We start from the raw sequence: 19,520 nt of genomic DNA, 5'->3' as shown, positions 1-19,520 counted from the left end.
ATGTATCCAGTGGTGCTTTCCTGATGGTATAAGTGACAAACTTCAGAAGCCATGAAGGTGGAATTACTGTAGGATGTGTTGTAGAGGCTCTATTTAAATATGCAGGTAAATTATCATCACTTATCTCTTACTACATGGTAAATCTGTGAGTTTTTTAAAAGCCTTCCATAAAAAACATGGGATGTAAGGTAGTACTTGACCTCTTCCACTTTCCAGTCTGGACCCTGCCAGCACTGGTATGCAGGGATGCAGAGGGCATCAAAGCTCTCTTTCATTTCCAGGTCAGTTCTCCTGCAATTAAGGTGGTGAATATATTAAATTGGGTGATTTTGATCCCACCAGAGCTTGTGAAGGTGGAGCTTGCTCAGTTTTTCATCAGTTTCTGAGGTCCCCACCATCAGGAGAAGGCTGTGTCTGTTCTCAATAGCTGGAGCTTTCTGTTCCCAGCAGTACCTCGAGCAACCAGGCTTTGGAGAAGGTGAGTGTATTGTTTTTCACATCAGCAAGCTGCTGGATTGGTCCTGGTTTGGAAAAGGAATGTCTGGGAATACTGTTCTGAACTGCCCAGCTCACGTTTGGCACAGAGAGTCACTTCAGGCTCTAGGCTTGGTTCCTGAGCTCCCTTATTTAACCTGCTGCTGGATTTGTGAGTATTATCTTTGTGGTGTAACTTTTATTTCCTATCCCTCCCACCCTTGTTGTAGCTGCTTGTTTTTGTACTTAACAGAGATGTTTATTGAAAACATATGTTTAGCTGAAGGGAAAAAACTGTATAAGGGGGTGCTGGTCAGGCTGGCACTGGTTTTGAAGGCTCTTCGTTCCTCTAAGAAAGCTGGTAACCTTCCTAACTAGTTGTTATGACCTCAGGTAACTTCCTAAACCCTTTAAACAGACTTCAATCCCATAAAATGAATGTAAACTCATTAATACCCAGGAGTTACCCAAACAAACTGTCCTGGTAAACCACATATCAAATTGTATTGTTAAACTGACAACGATGTAAAGCTCTAAAATGATCTCTAACCCTGATCTCAATCCTTAACACAGCAGGACTTCTAAGATCCTACATCTTTCACTCTGCAGGGATTGTTTCTAGTCTCTGATAACGGATGAACAGACTATTTCATTAAGCCAGATGCTCACCAGGTACTAATGATTTGTTTAAGTGGCCCCTGCAATACATGACCAGTGTGTACTGGAGGGCTTTACAGGGAAGTGTCTCCCAATAAAATAGGTAAGGAAGCTCTGGCTGGTGAATTGTGATTAAATTTTAAAGATCAGCTGGGACACTCTTAGAGAAACATTTTCTCCAATGCCTTGTCCTTGTATTTATCTTGTCTTATTGTTTTGCTTTTGTCCTTTATGCTGAGGTTTGTTTGAGCTGTTTCTGGGTTATATTAAAAAATGGGTCACAGTTGTTTATTCCCCATGACCAGTATTTCAGCAGGAGGTTTTCTGCTTTTGGGGGGGGGGGGGAATTTTACTTCCTGTAGACTAATTCTAGATTGTAACAAATAGTCTGGATACTTCTCTTTCTAATGGACTGGTTGGTTGGTCCCTGCTTCCTCTCCCAGGAGGATGATCATTCCTTGTCTCCGTGTGCAGGAGACTCTTCCCACTGGCCCTAAACACCTGGAAGTGTAGATACTGCTGGGGAGAGGAGAGGAATTCTAAAAACATACCTGTTTTCTCCCAGAAAATTGTTGGGGAATAGGAAGAAGATTGTCTTCGAACTGAGACTCAACCCATGGCTTTGTTTAATAGAGAAATTTATGTGTATTGAACATAATTGTGCAAAATTACACATAGAACAGCCTTGCTTTTGGATGGTTGGATATAGGGAAGACCTTACTGTGGAATACTTAGAACAGGGCTGTCTGTTGAAATGGGGAATTTCAAATATGTAGTTCCAGCAGTGCTCCCAGCTGTGGTGCTCTGAAACCCTGAGATCTTCTTAGTTTTTTGCTTGCTGACAGCTAAACTGGCATTCACTGCCTGTGTTATATTGTATTTTCAATTACATGTTTTCCTGGAGAATGCTGATAAAATTAACTACTCACTTTTGTGGAGTTAAAAAGACAAACCACGTGCACAAAACCCCAGAAATCATATTCATGCTCAAGTTTCGTAGAGTTAATCTGAAATCTTTAAATGGAGTGCTGAGACAAAAGCAGGGGTGTTAGCATCTGGTAGATTCAAGAGTTCAGCTGAGGCTCTCAATGCCAGCGAATTTTGATTTTTATCACCTGCTTTGAGCTTCATTTTCCACTATACTGACTGGTGCTTTCATTTTCTTGGTCAATATGAATAACTGACAGCTGCTGCTTGGATGTTTTTGTTTGCTTGAGGATTTGGGAACAAGTTAAACTGTATTTATTGTGCCTTACAAAGCATATGCTTGGAACAGGAGGATTGATGGTGACATTTGTATGTCTTGCTTACCCTTTGTTGGGACTGTTTGATCTGGGCTTGGGATTTTGTTCCTCATTTTGTTGTGCCCAAGCCTGGGTCATATTGGGCATCCCAATATAACAGGAGCTTTTGTTACTGGTTTTCCATCTTTAAAAGGAAAAAAAAAGCCTTTCTACCACACAGAAACAAAAGCTGCAATAGTTGTTGCGATGGCTGCTGATCGAGTTTGGAAGTTGATGGGAATTTGGGATCACTGGGGTGGGGAAGGAGGGATGAAAGGCCTAATCCAGTTGTGTGCTGAACCCTGTAATGTGTGAGGACAATCTGAGTGTGCTCATGAGTCACTGTGGGACACACTGGCCCTCTTGTCTGGGGATCTCCTGGCTGTGTCTCACAGGATGTTGGATACACAAATCCCTATCTTAAACACAGGACACTTCACCCAGGAGAGGATTTAACAGCTTGTCCTTGTTTCCAGTAACACAACTCAGTGTCACCCTGTGTGGCCAGTTTTTTTATCACTAAATAGTGATTGCAAGGAGACGTTAAGATGTTTCAAACAACTGCATAATGATAAAACCATTTCCCATGGAATAAGTCCCAAAAGAGAACTCTGCTCTTAGTTTCATTTTAAAATATTAAGAAATACAGCATATTTTTCATGCATACAGGAAGTAAATTTTACCTTTTGAGTCAGGTAATAGAAACTGTAGCCAGTCCAGAACATGCTCTCTTTTCTCCCCATTCCTTCAAAGAAGATTGTATTTCTAACAAATATTTTACTGTTTAATTAAAATCTACAGCAGAAAATATCTTAGTTTTCAAGGATCTCGTAATAGCTGGACAGATAATCATTAGAAATAATTTCAAAATGCACAGCCTTTGGGAGTCTCAGAAGTGATGAATGTGCAAAGTTAATTAGGATTCAGCAAATATCCTCAGGGTTGGGATTATTCAACTCCCTTTGGTCACCTAAAGATCAACACAGGTATCTTTGTCCCTGTCTTCTTTTAAAGTGTTGTGCCCCATCATAGCTCTGTTCTCTTCATCTCCTTTTAGTAGTTTTAGCCCTGCAAGGGAAGCACAGAAGGTCCCAGCTCCAAGTGTTGAGCTGCAGCTCTGCCCTGACTCCAGCCCTCACCTGAACTCTTGGGGTTGCCCTTGGAACCCTCAGATCCCTGAACAAACCCTGGCTACAGTAGGGCCTAAGGGTCCCCTCCCTGCTCCTCCTTTAGCTAGTTCCACCAAAAACCAACCCAAAGCAACTGGTTGTCACTTCCCAGGTCCTCCGGAATAGGAGAGTTAATTTTAAGCTCTGCCAGTCAGTAATTCCACCATCCCAGCTTCCCTGCCCTGATGAGACTGAGCTGTTGTTACCTCTGGGTGTCAAGAGGAGCTGAGCCAAAGGCCAGCCCTGCATTCAGAACTCACAAACAGTGATTTCTGGATGGTATTAATGAGGCGGAAGGAGGGGAGGGCAAGTGGCAATTTAGAAAGAACTATGTCATAAAATCCTCATTAGTTCTGGATTGGAATTGATGACTGACTTCCAGTTTCTAATTACTTAAAACTGGTTTTTAACAAAAAGAGCCTCAAAATATTCAGTGTTCTTCTGTAAGGACTGACTTCCTCAGCTGCATCAAGAAACCCCTCTGAGATGAGTTTCCTTAACCAGGGAGTTGGGCAATTCCATTTCCTCCTTTGGAGTACTCTTGTCTTGATTGCCATGTCCTCCTTTGCCTTTTGGTGTCTTTGCTGTTAAAATCAGGACTTTTTTGTATCATAGAATCCCAGAATGGTTTGGGTTGGCAGGGACCTTGAAGCTCATCTCATTCCACCCCTGCCATGGGCAGGGACACCTTCCATTAGACCAGGTTGTTCCAACCTGGCCTTGAACACTTCAAGGGATGGGACAGCCACAACCTATAGCAGCATATAAGTAAGTGCTTCTTTTATATGTTGGTTTGTTGGTTTGGGTTTTTTTTAACACAACCTGGTTTAAGGATAAATTTGAGTTTGCATTTTATAACCACAGCACTGCCTAACTGTTAAAACTTAATCTCTCATCCAAGGGGGAGGCTTGGCCTTGAATTTGGGGTTGTGTTGAGGTGCTGGATGCAGAATTGTGTTGTTTGTAGCCACTTTTCTGTCAAACGCACAAGTGAAAGCAGAGGGCTTGGCTGGAAGGACAAATTCGTTCCACCTTGGAGTGTAGTGAGGATTATCCAGAGCCTAAGGAGAACAGGTGTATGGACAGCCTTGAGATTGAGTCCTTATTTCCTGAGGAATTGGCACATGCTCTTAAGGAATGTGCCTTTTGACATTGTGTATTAATTCTGATACAAATCCAGCATTACTAGATAAGGCCAGTAATCACACACCAGGATGCATCTCATTCATCTCCCAGTGCAACTGTCACAGCAGAAGCATCTGGATTATATCCCTGATTTGCCCCTGTGTAGAGAAAAATGTTAAAAATTCACCATTTATCTTCACTTAAAAGCTTAACCCCAAATCCCCTAAAAATCAGCAAAAAGCCTCCTGGTGGTTTCAGTGAATTCTGTCTGAGATCCTGCTCAGATGTGAACATGGAACAAAATATCTGACTAAAAATCATTGTGTCTACATTAAACAGAAAATTCTGTTTTCCTGCAGCAATTCACCTAAAAGACTGAAAAAACCAGAATATCTTACAGAAAAACTTTGCTCTTGGAAATCAGTTGTTTGAGGGTTGAATTGGACTAACTGATAGTGGTAGATTGATCATGATTAGTGAGAGGACTCCAGCATCGATAAATCAGTCAATCCTGAACTACACAGTGAGTTCCTTGTGCTAAATCTTAAAGGCTCTGTTAATTTTTAAAAGAGTTTTAAACTTTTCCCCTAGCTCTGATTTGGCATATTTGGATGGTTTTTAATGTTCTGTTTTAAATAGAAACTCTCAGTTGTGTCTTAAGCTCTGTACAGGGTAGAACAATTGTTATTAAATATAAAACCCTAAAGTCTGCTTATTAATTCTTGAAAGTAAGTGCTCTGGAAGGGTTTGTTCAAAAACAGTTTCTCAAAATTTGTGTACCTTGGAAAATGGCCCAGTTAGTTGAATTTTAGTTTCATCTTCTGTTCATACAGTGATTGATTCTGACAAGTGATGGAAGTCACAGTTAATGACAGCACTGATCCCTCTGCACCCTCCTTTTCCTTTAGTGACGAGAATAATTACACCTAAAACAGAAATAAAGCCAATTTTGGGGGATCATTTACAAACAGATCCTGAACTTTATGATTCTCTGCAGAAGGCTTTGTGTGAGTAAATCAAAGGGTAAAACCATCATTCTTCCACCTGTCTGTCTGATATTGCAGTGCCTGATGTTATTGTACCCAGCTCTTCTCAGTTTTGTGTGAGGTGGTACAGGTTACTGGAGATAATTGCATTTTCTGGTCTGCAGTAGGCAGGTAATGAGGAATTTTGTGGGTAAACTTGTTTTGAGGGTCAGTCAGTGCCTGTTTTCCTGTAGCACTTTAAGTAATCATGTTAAGTTGATAACAGTTACCTTTCAAATTGCAGTAATAGGTCATTCCTTGTGGCTGTATTTTTATTTGGAGCAGGATTTAGTCTATTTTGTTCCCATTTAGACATCAAAACTTCTGACCCAAAATGAAACCTTTTGGAGTTACTTTTATGAATCATGTTTGATAGTAATTTTTTTCTCCTTTAAGCCACATACAAAGAAACTGGAATTGAGGGAGTAAAAAGTGAGTATGTGGAGGGGGGAAAACTGATGCTTAGCTGGGTTTTTCATGGGTACCATATTATTAGTTCATGGGTGCCATATTATTAGTAGCCATTCAGATATCCTGTGGCCAGATCCATGATGGAATAACGCCAGATTCCCTTTCTGAAGGGAAAGCCTGTCTGAACAGAGTAATCAGATTTGTGTTTGACACTCTTCAAGTGGAGACGTTTTGGCTCAAATACCTAATCAATAAGGGAGACTCTTCATGTTTGGACATGGAGAGTATCTGTAAATGTACAAAACTGTGACATTTTAAACAGAGTGCAAGGCCTGGGATATGAGTGAAAGACTGGAGTATGTTCTGAATCGTTTCTGCTCTTGTCTAGTCTTGAGGTGAAATGAAAGTTCTGCATCCAGCAGGGCGTTTGTGTGTGTGGAAGGACTGAAATTTGTGTCTGCTCCCCTTGAGAGCCAGACTTCAAAGGTCTGGTGTTTGGTGGCGTCCTTGCCAAAGAACCCAGAGTGACAGAGCTGATCCCTTCCCTGCTTGTTCTTCTCACCTCCTCCAACATCAGCACTGACTTAGCCTTCACCTGCTTGTGCAGGAGCATGAGGCAAAGGGGGGTGGGACTGTCTGAGGAGTCGTTTCCCATGGGGAATTCATGTGGGAATTAAGCCATACAGAACACCTTCTCCATGTGCTACTCCCAGGCTAATCCACATGGCACCAAAAACTGAGGCTGTTATAACAGGGAGCAGCTGTCCCAGGCATTACTTGAGTGTGGTGCCCCTGCCTTACTGCTCCCATTTCTCTGCCAAGGAGAGGGCAATATTTTCAAAATCCAGTGTCCAAGTGCTCTCACCAGCCCCTAAGCCTGAGGGTCTGGCACCCATCCTGCTGGCAGCACCATCCTCTCCACAGGGACTTCACCCCTCTTTCGTGGGGACTCTGTCCCTGTTGACCCTTTCCCTCCTGTCGGAATCCCATGATCATCCCTTTGGTCACACTTCTTCTGTGCCAGCACTATCTGGACACATCATTTCCACCCTGGCAGGGTCCATTTGCTTGTTGTTCTTGCCTTTTCCCATATCTGCCCCTTCCTAACCCATTTTTTCCTGTTTTCTCACCACACACTCTATAACCTTTTACTTTTCTCCCATGCTGTTCCTTCTCACGCATTACTGTTTGTCCAGAAAATAAGTCATGCAGAATGTCAACATCTCACCATATGGATCCAGCCATTCCCCACCTTTTTTCCCCACTCTGTTTTTCTGATTTCCTTCCAAAACAATTGGCCACTTGCGTTGGAATATTCCCTGATGTTTTGAAATTGGGATCTGGCTCTGAGAAGTTACTGAGACAGAAGTGTCTTTGCTGCTGCACATGATGTCTCATCACTGCAGTGCATCTGGTTTTGGGATGTGTGTAAGATGTGCTTTCTAATAGGTCTTGATCACAGTGCATCTTATTAGGGATGAAATACTGCCAAGATTTTGGAGACTGAAACCCAGATTCTCCAGGGTTGATGCTGAATTACCTAAAATTAGTGCCTAAACTTGTGGTTAGTAGTAGCTGAAAACTGGGCACACTATGGTAGGACTTTGCTTCATTTTTAGGTAAAATGATCTGATTTTAGAGAAGAACAATGCATCTGAAAACAACCATGAAAGATGTGTGATGTTCTCTTATTTAGGATTTTTTTCCCTTTTAGAGTGGCTGGACTAGGTAGATGAGGATCCTTGTCCCCATTCTCTTAAGTTCACCAGTTTTCATGAAAAAATGGTGGCTTTTTTCCATCAAGTAGATGATCTTTAAGGTCTCTTCCACCCCCAACCATTCCATGGTTTTATATATATTATGGGCATGAAGTATCTAAAGTTTCTTTTTGGTGTTGACTGAAACTCATCACTGATATGAAGTAAAATCCTGTTTCCATAGCCAAAAGCACAAAAGTTTGAATTACACCATTTTATTGGGTGTTTTTTTCTCTGAGTGCATGAATGTCACAAGCTGAACTTCTGCCAGGTTTAGAAACATCTAAGTTGCTAAAAGGCCTAGGTTTTTTTTTCTTGAAGGCATTTATTCAAAATACCTTCTCATTTTCTCCCCCATTTATCTCTCTTGCCAGTTCTGTTCTGTGAATTCATCTCCTCTGGGCTCGATGACACACTTGAGAAGCTCAGATTGGTGCCAGGTTTTAGAAAGTGCTTCTGCAAATAGATTTCCACCACGACCCCCTTGGGGAAAAAGTAGTGGTATTTACTTTCTTCTCACTGTGTCTGAGTGGTGCTCTCATCCTGGTAGGGATTGTAGGGCTAACAGACTAAACAAGGCTCTTCTTTGGAATTAAAAGCAAATCCTGGTTTTCTCATGGTTATGACATCAGCAAAGCATAACTTTCCATGACCAGCAGCATTTGGGCTGTGCCACAGTCCCATCCATGCAGGTTTTCACTACAATCTGATTTAAGTGTGTGTTCAGCAGGAGGAAAAATAGAAGGAAAAAGCAAGTCAACCCACTGGAGAGGTGTCTGAGTTACCTTCACTCTTTGTTATCTTCTGCTCCCTGTATTTTCCAGCTGTAATTCCTGTGAGGTCCAGGCATGATCTCAGTTTAGTGGAATTGAGAACCCTGGGTGTTTTCATTTCTCCATCTGCCCCAAAGGGTCATGTTTTGCTATGTAAATACCTTCCTTCTTTAGAGTAAGAACAGAGTTTAACCATGAAAACCTCATGGAAAGTGTGGTAGGTCTTCCAGCACTAAACCAGGGCTCTGCAAGCTCAGGAGCATTAGGAGCTCTGTCTTGTTTACTTATTGTAGGGTTCATAAAGTAAACAAAAGGGTGGAAATAAAGCAGAGATACAGAAGCATTTCATAACAAATATACTGATAAGAGGCTGGAATAAAAATGGAAGAGGCAGCAGAGGAGAACTTGGAATGAGCTGTGATGCTTTGCCATTCTAACAGGCTAAAATAAAAGGTGTGGAGGGGACTGTTTGTCCAAGGAAGTAATAATAATCTGTCATTTTACCATGATTCCTACAGGAGAAAACTAAATTACAGCAGGACTAGAAAAGCAAAATTTGTCTTATTTCCTAGACTTGCAGACTGGTTTGGGTTGGAAGGAACCTTAAAGCCCATCCAGTTCCACCCACTGCCATGGGCAGGGACACCTTCCACTAGACCAGGTCGCTCCAAGCCCCAACCAGCCTGGCCTTGGACACTTCCACTGTTCTTTTTACATCCTGTTCTCCCTGGAACCAGGAGTCATGTTCCCACACACAGGGCTTAGTCATTTAAAAGAAAATTAGATCAAATGTACTTTAATTTCTAAGCTGAGAAGGAAAATATTTAGGAAAAAAAAGTTTATTAGAAAACAGGATTGTCATTTAAAATATTGCAGGAGTGAAGTACAAAGGTGAATGGAGCAGATGGGTTTTCTGTACCTCAGAGGCAGCAGAAGTACAATCTCTGATGTAAATGTTACTATAGTAACTGGTGTTTTTATTTAAAAGCCCAGTAAATAGATATGTCAAAATGGAAGTTAAACTACAGAGCCTGCTACTTGAAGGACCACTTTTTTTTTGTCCAACTTGTATTTTTGCTGCAATTTCCCCCTTGAATGCACTCAGCATCTTCTTCTTGCCAAATTACACTTCAGCCTTTGGGAAATAGGCCTCACTAATGGTGACAGCACTAATTACCTGGGACCTCTCCTGCAGCCATGAGAAGGCTTAAAAAGGGATGAAAATCCCCTGTAATGAATTTTCTATAGATCATTCCCTTCTGCCTCCTTTGAAAGCTTGTTTCTAGCAGCTAGAGCTATCTAACCATAAAAAGAATTAGGAATATGTTGTGAAATATTAGATTTTCCTTCTGCCTATTCCACTGGTGCAGCTGAATGGGAGAGAAGTGTCCCTTGGAACACTTGGAAAGCCAAGGGTGTTTAGTGCCACTAAGTTTTCCTCCCTTTCTTCCTTCCTCCCACTCCATGAGCAGCTGCTGTGGAGCTCCCAACCCAGTGCTGTTCCCTGGGGTGGCAGTTCTGCCTTCTCAAATTATACTTGGATTATAAAGTAATTACAGATCTGCATAAATGAAGAGTCATATCTTTATGAATATCAAGGTTTTATGCTTTTTATGCTCATCCTTTCCATTTGGAAAACTTCCCTGGGCTTGCTGTGGCATAAACTTGTGTTGGTTACTTAAAAGATGAGTAATTTTGACAAGGGCCTGGAGTGACAGGATGAGGGGGAATGGCTTCACACTGGAAGAAAGTAGGTTTAGATGAGATATTGGGAAAGAATTTGGCTGTGAGGGTGGTGAGGCCCTGGCACAGGTTGCCCAGAGCAGCTGTGGCTGCCCCATCCCTGGAAGTGTCCAAGGCCGGGTTTGGTGGGGCTTGGAGCGACCTGGAATAGTGGAAGGTGTCCCTGCTCATGGCCAGGGGTGGAACAGACTGGGCTTTAAGGTCCTTCCCACCCAAACCATTCCATGATTCTATGATCCCTGCATGCTTTTTGGAAGAGGGAACGTCCCCTCATAGCAAATTTGGAAAGTATCTAAACCAAGAAGTTCACTGGAGAAATGGTTTAAGGTTAATACAGTTCTGCAATATGAGGCAGGTTTTTCATTAATACTAAATTTAACCCCAAGGGCAGAAAAAGGAGAAGATCTTCTCATATTACACCTTGTTCTTGATGATGACAGAAAGTGAGTCAATGTATTGATATCCCTGTCTTGCTGCAGCACCTCTGCTGTTAAATGATGGGATTCGTTCCTTTGTGCCTCTAAGGTGAATCACTGTCAACAAGGTTTGGACACCTAACAAGGACTGATTCTGTCCTGGAAGGTAAAGGTGTGTGCTCTGAGAGTTTCTCCAGCCAAAGCAACACTTAAACCTTTTGTCCTTTCATGAAACGAGTCCACAGAGAACTTCTGAATACTGGGGAGGAATTAATCCTGCTCTAAATCAGACAGGTGGATTATTTTTGTTAAATGAATAGACTTACACCCCCACCTGGCTCTACCCTCCTGTCAGGGAGTTGTAGAAGAGTGATAAGATCAGCCTTAGTAGGTCTCCAGAAAAGATGATCTATGAAGACAGAAAGAACTGGACCTTAAGTTTGCACAAAGGATGATTGGTATGAGACAACAATGTAAGACACATGAAAGAATTCTGAAACGAGGAAATACCTGTCTTCCTATGTCTATGAAAAGAGGATTAAACTTTAGGAAGATTTAGTTTAGATATTAAGGGAGGAAAAAACCCTTTAAAAATAAATAAATATGCATGAGTGGAGGCTGCGTAGGGGTTTTTTTTCTGGTTCACTGAACTCTGTGGTACACAGGGAAGTGAAAAAAAACTTGCTCTGTGAAATGTTTAAGATGTTCTAACCTAAATAAAAAGGGGTTTTCTAGTGGTAGCTTTTGACAGCTTTTGCTTGTGCTGTGTAAGTCTGGGACACAAAAACTTCAGTGGTTTCCTAACCTCAGGCACAAGTTGTATGTGGTCAGATTTCCCAAACTGAGGTATTAGAACACAGAAACATTTTAAAAATAGAATTTATCAATTAAGAGATGGTGGTCATTTTAACAAGGAGCGAAATTGGCTGATGCTGCTTTGAGGAAATGGATCATGAATTACAGAAAGTCAATAAATAAATTAAAGCCAAGCAGTGGTTTTGTTCCAAGAACTGTTTACACCATTCAAAAAATAGTTACAGTCTGGTTGCTTGAGAAGAGCTTGCAGTAGGTAAATATAAATATTTTTCTCCATACCTCATGAAGCAGAGATACTGGTTTTGCATTTCTTTTAAAATAATATTGCTGAAAAGAAAAAAAAGTTTAAAAACCCCCTCAGCTGCACCCATCTGGGACTTATCAGTCTGTGCTTTGCTAGTTCTAAACTCTTGCTGTCTTTTCCAAAAGGATGAGCACAAGAAAGATTAAAGGTGCATTGAATCATTAAGGTTAGAAAAGACCTCCAAGATCATTGAGTCCGTCTTTTCTAGCAGGGCTCAGTCCTCGACTTTAAGTTCCTTGAAATAACTTCTGGGTGTTGTTTTTTAATTGCAAGTTCCTGTTAAATACGTGGTATTGCTTTACATGTATCAACCCTTTATTCATCAGGACAAACACTGAAGTACAGAAGGGCCAAAATGCATGTCCCACCGCAGTGCCTGGCAGCTCTTTGAAGGCTGGAACTTTATTTTCTTCAGTGAAGTGCTGTGCTCTGAAGGGGACAGGTGTTCAGGGAATCACAGAATGGTTTAAGTTGGAAAAGTGCTCCAAGTCCAAGTACTGCCAAGGCCCCATCAAGACGGCAGGGACTCCACCACTGCCCTGGGCAGTAATTTTCGCAATACCCAACCTGACCCTCCCCTGGCACACCTTGAGGCCATTTCCTCTCATCCTGTCCCTTGTTCCCTGGGAGCAGAGCCTGACCCCCACCTGGCTCCACCCTCCTGTCGGGGAGTTGCAGAGAGCCAGAAGGTCCCCCCTGAGCCTCCTTTTCTCCAGCCTGAGCCCCCCCAGCTCCCTCAGCCGCTCCTGGTGCTCCAGACCCTTCGCCAGCCCCGACGCTCCTTCCCCCGGCCCCCCGTGTGTGTGTGAGGAGCCGTGAGGGGGAGCGGGGCGGGCGGGGCTCCGGGCGAGGCGGGGCGGCTGAAGGGAGCGGGGCTGGGAGAGGTTGAGGGAGCTGGGCTGAGGGGACCAGGGAGAAGCTGAAGGGAGCCGGGGGAGGCCGAGGGAGCTGGCACTGAGCGATCGGGGTTGAGGGGAGCGCCCGGCCGGGGCTGGGCAGCGGAGCGGTGGCGGCGTCACTTCGGCTGTCGCTCGGTCGGTCGGGACTCCGGGAGCGAAGAGCAGGTCGGTGAATTTACTTTTTCCCCCTCTTGTTTCCCTAAACATCCCCCTGAGATTACCCTTGATCGCTGCCGGCGGGGGAGCGTTGCCTTCCTCTGGCAGAATCCAGATTTTAGAGGCAGGCACGGTGAACCCAAACCGGCCCTTTCCCTCCGTCTATTCCCCGAGATTCAATTCCGAAGCAAAAGAAAAAATCTCAGTGGATGTGGGCTGTGAATTCCTGATGCCGCAGGAGCTGTGATAGCCCGCTCTCATAGAAGAACACTTTGGAAACTTAATTAGTGATACAGCATTTATAAGCAGAGTTTATAATGAGAGCCCTTAGCTACCAAGTGTGGCTGTAACGTGGTATAACCCCAAAGCGCCAGGTAAGCGCAGGAGCTCTGCTTACAGCAGCACATAAGAAAAGACAGATACATGTGAAAAACCACGAGGGAAAGTTTTTATGAAAGTGAAGTCTCTCAGATTGTGTGTTGTGACTGTGTGCAAACTTCAGTGCTGTGGAGTGAAGATGCAGGAGCAAATGCTGCTGGATCTTGGGCTGGTGATGGGAACCTGCCTGTGAGCAGCATGAGTATCTGTGACGGGTATTTTTGGTACAAACAAGAGAAATTGTACAATCTGGAGAAACTCTTTGTAGTTTGGGACATTTTACTATTGAGTCTCAGGGGAGAGGCTCCACCAGCACTCTTGGGGCCTGATTTTGCAGCTGTACTTTTGCCTAGCTTGGGTTGCCTTGGTTAAAGTTTTAGTATTAGAGAGCAAAATTCTTCAGTGCAAGTCATACACATTTCTACTTTGTATGTTCCACTTACTGCAAACTCTTTATTAATAATGATATCTGATGTACTCAATGGCAGACAAGAGCAATGAAATTCCATACCAGGAGGGTCTTGCCCAAATCAACAAGACTGGGAAGCCCTCAGCACCCTTAAAGAGCAGATCAGAAGATGCTATGCAGAGACCATTATTGCTAAAATATTTTTATGCTTTATAGCGATTTTTTAAAATATTTAAAAACAGCTGTGGTGCAGCGCTTGCAAAAACAGTTTGTATGACTGCAGTGTTATGTTCCTGTTTGCCATTAACAGTCAGCTGTTGGTTTTTGGGAGGGTGGGAATGAGAAAAAGAGAGCTCTAGACCCTGTATGTGTATGTTACATTAGTTGGGGAAAAATAGGAGATCCTGGAAATTAGGTTTCTATACATTTCTGTAGGCTTTGAAATTCATCATTGGCTCATTGCAACACTTCTCATGTGATCTCTGTGTCCCTGTAAAAGTTGGTGAGGATTTTACAGCTGAGTTCAGTGGTGTTGGGGCTGTGCTGCTCTACTGTGTCTGGGATGGGTTGTAGGGATCCACCAGTGCCACCCTCAGTTCAAACTGGACAGGTAGACCTGCCTGGTTCTGCAATCCCCTCCTCACCTCGACCCTCTTCCTGAGGTTCAGAAAGGAGACATGCAGAAATGTGAGTTGTTGAGACAAGAACCTGAAGAAAAAGGCAGCTCCAGAAGGAAAAAAAAACTTTCAGTATATTTTCCGTGCCCAGTGCAGGTGTTTGTGGGTCCTGCTTGTTTCAGGCTATGCTGAAAATGTTTCCCATGTTGAAATGACAGTGGATTCTATGACTTCTCACTCGACCTGTAAAGAAAAATGATCTTATTTTGTTGCTGTTCTCCTTGCCTGCTTTTTGGTGTTAATCCAGTGTTTTTGTCAAGGCGGGGACTCTGCTTGCTGAAATGTTTTGTGCAGTGGTTGGCACAGAGAAGAACACACTATTTACATAAGAAATTGGAAAATTTCTTATACACAGCAGCAAAGTCAGTGGTTCTGGAACACAGTATTTTAAGATATATGTGTTAAAACAGACTCTGATTCCTTCCTTTTTATGAACACTTTCCCAGTTATGCATAAAATGGTTTGTTCTTGCTGTGTTAACTTACTCTCTCTGGGATAAAGCTATAGTTACAAGTTTTAATAAGTCTCCTTATTTAGCTCTCTGTTCCCTGTAACTGTTCTTGTAAAACTTGTATTCTTTCTTAGAGTGAAGTTAGAAATTCTGGCCAGTTCAATATTCTCACTGGAAAAGATTTTGGGAAGCCCTCTGTGGTGCAGTAATACATTTATTCTGGCCTGGGATTTATCTGTAGATATCTCTTTTTACCCAATTCCCCTGTAAAGTTTACACAAGTAAGATGGATCCCCACCTTGTCACCCAGCCCAGAGCACTGAGTGCCACATCCAGTTGTTCCTTGGACACCTCCAGGGATGGGGACTCCACCACCTCCCTGGGCAGCCCCTTCCAGTGCCTGAGCACCCTTTGAGCTTTCCTCTTTAATTGCTGAAAATGTAGCTTAAATGTACCCTGACTATAACCTGGTGAGTGGGAAGAAAAGTGGATGGGACTGAGTCATCTTGCAGACCCCAGTGCAGATGGTCTGTGCTGGAGAAATGGCTCAGCTCTGGCTCCCCCCTCCTTCAGCTGGAGGGGGGAGACAAGAATCAAGGGGGAGACAAGAATCCTGGAATATTGTCACTTCACTGGTCAGTTGTCTGCATATATATATATAATATTTATATATATATAACAGTACATGCAGCCCCAAACTGGAAGGCCAGTGGATTACATAACCTTGGCACTGACTCTTTTGGCTACATTGATGTTCTCAAGGAAACTGTTCTCAGAAATATTTAAGGAATGGAATACTTTGGAGGGATTCCCTCAATATAATTTCTTGCCCTGGCATTTGCTGTCTGACTTGAGCTGTAGATTTTACTCATCACTCAGTTCTGGTTAAATACAACAGCAGCCAAACTCTGTTTTATTCTGATATCTTCTATGGAGCTTTAAGCATAAAAATGCTTATATTTAGATTTTAACATAATTTATATAGCTATTGGATGAAAATAAAAAAGAACAAAGTATCTGAAATGAAAGAACAATATTGAAATAGTACTGTAAAATTTAGTGAAGTCTTCAGGGTTGAAATGGGTGCCCAAGTGCTTTTGTCTGCGCTGCACTTGGAAAATTAGGTATCCCTTGGACATTTTGGTTGTTTGGGTTTGTAGTGCCTTTCAGACCAAACCCAGAAGGTGAACAATAATCAGCAAAAGCCTGGAGGATTGAGGGCTCTAATGGTGAAAGAGCTGTGTTGGTATATAATTGATATTCTAAGCAAAGTTTTTTCCCTCAAATGACTTTCTGGCCTGTTCTTCCTTTCCCTGGTCCAGTGGAAGGTGTCCCTGCCCATGGCAGGGGGTGGAATGAGATAATCTTCAAGGTCCCTTCCAACCCAAACCGTTCTGGAATTCTGCGATTCTGTTTACAAAGGTGTGAGTGTCAAATTAACTGAAGTGCACCAAAATGAAACCCTAATGAAATAATAGACTGATAATTGTCAGCTCTCAGTTAATTTTCTGTGTGTTTTTCAGATCAGCTCTACAAAACAAGATGTATTGGCAAATCATTCTGACCATTCTTGTGCTGTTGGGTAAGTTCCTACAAGGATCAGTCTGTTGGAAGTTGTGTAGAATAAAGAGAATCACATTTCTGTTTCACAGTGGTGTCTCAAGTCATGCTACTGGATTAGTATCTTATCACAACATGCATCTAGAATGTACAAAGAACCTGATGTTGTCATTGTGTGGGATTGAAATGTTGACCCTCTCAGGGTTGTGCCTGTGTCTCTTACCCCAAAAAAGCAGTGAACTGACTTTTAAGCTCAGGAAACATCAGTAGAAAGTATGTGATAAGTCAAGAGACATTCAGATAAATGCCCCAGTCAGAATTTGCTAAGAGAGAAATTTGTGGGTGATTTGTTTTGTTACCCAAATAGGTCCAAAAGCATAAGGAAAGATCCCTTTTCCACCAGAACTGCAAAGTTTCAGTGTAGCCGAGGTGTCACTGAGTCTGAGCTCTGCCTTTTTAGGAGGCTGACATTCCTGCTTCCATGGGCACAGGGCTGTTAAAGGGTGCTCAGCTAACTGCAAATGTTGGATTTAATAAACCAGTTTTCTAACTGGGAAATGTCTGTAACAATATTGGCAGATGCTGTTCAGGGACAGCTGGTATTTGCCTCTCATTTTTTTACTAAAATAAGAACTTTTTGAAGACTTGACGATCATGCTCAGGGAGAAAGAAGACTTTAATCCAGTGAAGTTAATCTCAAAATTTGTGTCATCTTATATCCTTATAAAAGATGAATAAATCATTAGATTTCTGTATCTTTTCTTTATACATGTTTTTTATATATATACATCTTTTTTATCTTGCTATATATGTACTTTTATCCACTCAGTATCAAATACTGCATTGTTGACATTCTTTTAAATACTTTATGTGATCTGAACATATTGTGTACCTTTAATTGACAAACTTGGATGCCTCAGGGAGTTTTCCTGAGGTTTCCAAGCAGTTTGTCCTCTCTGATGGCCTGGAATGACTGAAAATCAGTGTATATGGGTTGACCATAAGCAGATAACCACAGCTGGCATCTTTAGCCCTGTTAACTCAGATATGCTGCTGTTCTGGGCTTCTTCTGGCTCATTTTAACTTTATTTTTTACATTTCTAAAGAAGTGGGAAGGAGCTGCACACATTTTGACTTGATAAGATTTAATTAATCCCTTGGGGTGTGATATGTGAGGGGGAAGTTGTTCCTTGGAAGGGGAGCTGACAGGCTGTGAATTGAGTGGTGTGTTGGTTGTTTGTCCTGCTTCATGGCACTTGTTTGTCCTTTTTAAATCATATATTAGGGACTAAGAGTCTGTTTGCTCTGCTGCATCCTCCCCATGCAGCCAGGAGGCATGTTGAAGCTGCTATTTACAGAGGCACAAACTCTGTTAAATGGGAGAGGAGGAAAGAACAGGGCCCTCCAAGAGTGTGGCAGCACAAAATCTGTGGAGAGAGAAAACTAAACACTTTAACACTCTGCATAATAACACACTGCATCTACTATTTTTTAAAACTTTTGTACTTTTATATTGTTTAGCTCATGTTTCTGTGCTATTAATCGAACAGTGCTAGAGAAATTCTGTTCTTTTCTTATTTTGGCCCTTGCAAGCATAGAGCATCAATTAATTTCTGTCTAATGAACTGCTTAAAATATTTATGCCCTTACTGAGCAAACAGCTAAGTGCAAAGTGCACAAATGACCCACATGCCTTTCTGTAACTAGGGTTTAATCTTTGAAATCATAGTGTTTTACAGTAAGCTGTTTCCAAAACCCACACTCTCATCATTCTCAAAATCCTTGGGAGTGGAATTCAAGTTCTGACTTACCAACAAGAGCTGCAAATGTGGTCAGAGCAATTTCATTTTGAAGGATCTGATGGAAAAAATTTTTCTTTTTTCTGCATCTCATTTCCCAGATAATGCACCCAGTCATACATCCTTGTAACACTATCCTCTGGTATTTAACAGTTCCAGTGTGATTATGTCTTATATTTACAACAGGATTTTTTTTTTTTCCTACAGAAATGGAGCTGTGTTATAGGAGCTGGAGTGAATGTGTTCCAGCACTCAGGGGAGATGAGACTCACACCTGTAAAGTGTGTGAACTTGGGTATAGGATTCACCATGTTTTGGATCAATATAAGCCATTTTAACCCAAAGAGGTTCTTCCCCTACAATCTTGGCCTTATTTCAAGAGGCTGAGAAATCCAAAGTTTAGGTGTTGTGAGTTTAAGCAGAAAGGCTGACATCTGTCAGCTGTGGCACCAGTTCAGAGGGGATGTTTTTAGTAATTGTGTCTGCAACTCATAGAATAGCCCCTGGAAACAGCCTGATTTTTATGTTGTGTGTTTCTGTATAACACCAACCAGTCCCTTTTCACTGACAAAATCAACTTTTTAATTTATTTCCCATATCTTTGCCTTTATGTTTGCAGACTTCCTTCAAATGGCAGTTGCCCATTGTATGGTCCATCCAGTTCCTCCCAGGAACTTTACATTACCCTGTGTGCTGCTGAATGAGACATCTTTGAGCCCTTTCTCTGCCGGAGTTGAGAGTTGGTTTGGTTTGAGGAGAGACCATCGTAGGACATCTGAAATCAAGCCTCTAATGAATGAAGAAAGTTTTCTGTGTTGCCTTTGGAGTGACAACAACATTGATTGTTCTTTGTACAGAGCGAGCCTGCAGGCAAGGAAGTTTATTCCTTCAGAAATAAATATCTCTGCTTCTCAAGAAATAGGTGGGTTTGGCATTCAAGGGCAGAAGTTACTTCTTCAAAAACAGGTTGGGTTTTTTTGTTGTTTGGGAGGAGAGGGGTGGGTTGTATTAGTGGGGATTCATTTTTATCCTGGGCACACAACACAGTGTGGTAAAATCCTTCCTCACAGAGTCTGTAGTGGAAGATGAAGGAAATTGTAGAGCACAGTTTCAAGGGGGAAAAAAAAGTTAGCTGCCTTTCTAGGGGAGTTCTGAATAAAATATGTAGCACTGCATATGAGGATATAAGCCCAGAACTTCAAAGGAGTTTACACACTATGAGAAATATTTTTTATATT

General features: G+C 42.1%; 1 protein-coding gene across 6 annotated transcripts in view; it reads left to right on the top strand.

Annotated features, from left to right (window-relative positions):
- Positions 1 to 88: 88 nt before the first annotated feature.
- LEPR (leptin receptor) overlaps positions 89 to 19,520 on the top strand; it is a 42,743-nt gene continuing 23,311 nt past the window's right edge. For 4 of the 6 annotated variants that reach the window (XR_010432764.1, XR_010432763.1, XM_064664920.1 and 1 more), the window contains exons 1-3: positions 15,219 to 16,345; positions 16,447 to 16,505; positions 18,902 to 19,204. Coding sequence is in view for 4 of the 6 variants with exons in the window: in XM_064664920.1 (XP_064520990.1) it covers positions 16,209 to 16,345; positions 16,447 to 16,505; positions 18,902 to 19,204 (499 nt within the window). In the remaining 2 variants the exon portion in view is untranslated. The other 2 variants (XM_064664917.1, XM_064664919.1) reach the window with 2 other exon arrangements.

The sequence above is a fragment of the Pseudopipra pipra genome, chromosome 9, assembly GCF_036250125.1.
Source record: "Pseudopipra pipra isolate bDixPip1 chromosome 9, bDixPip1.hap1, whole genome shotgun sequence".
NCBI lineage: Eukaryota > Metazoa > Chordata > Aves > Passeriformes > Pipridae > Pseudopipra > Pseudopipra pipra.
This window is presented reverse-complemented; position numbering and strand designations above follow the sequence as displayed.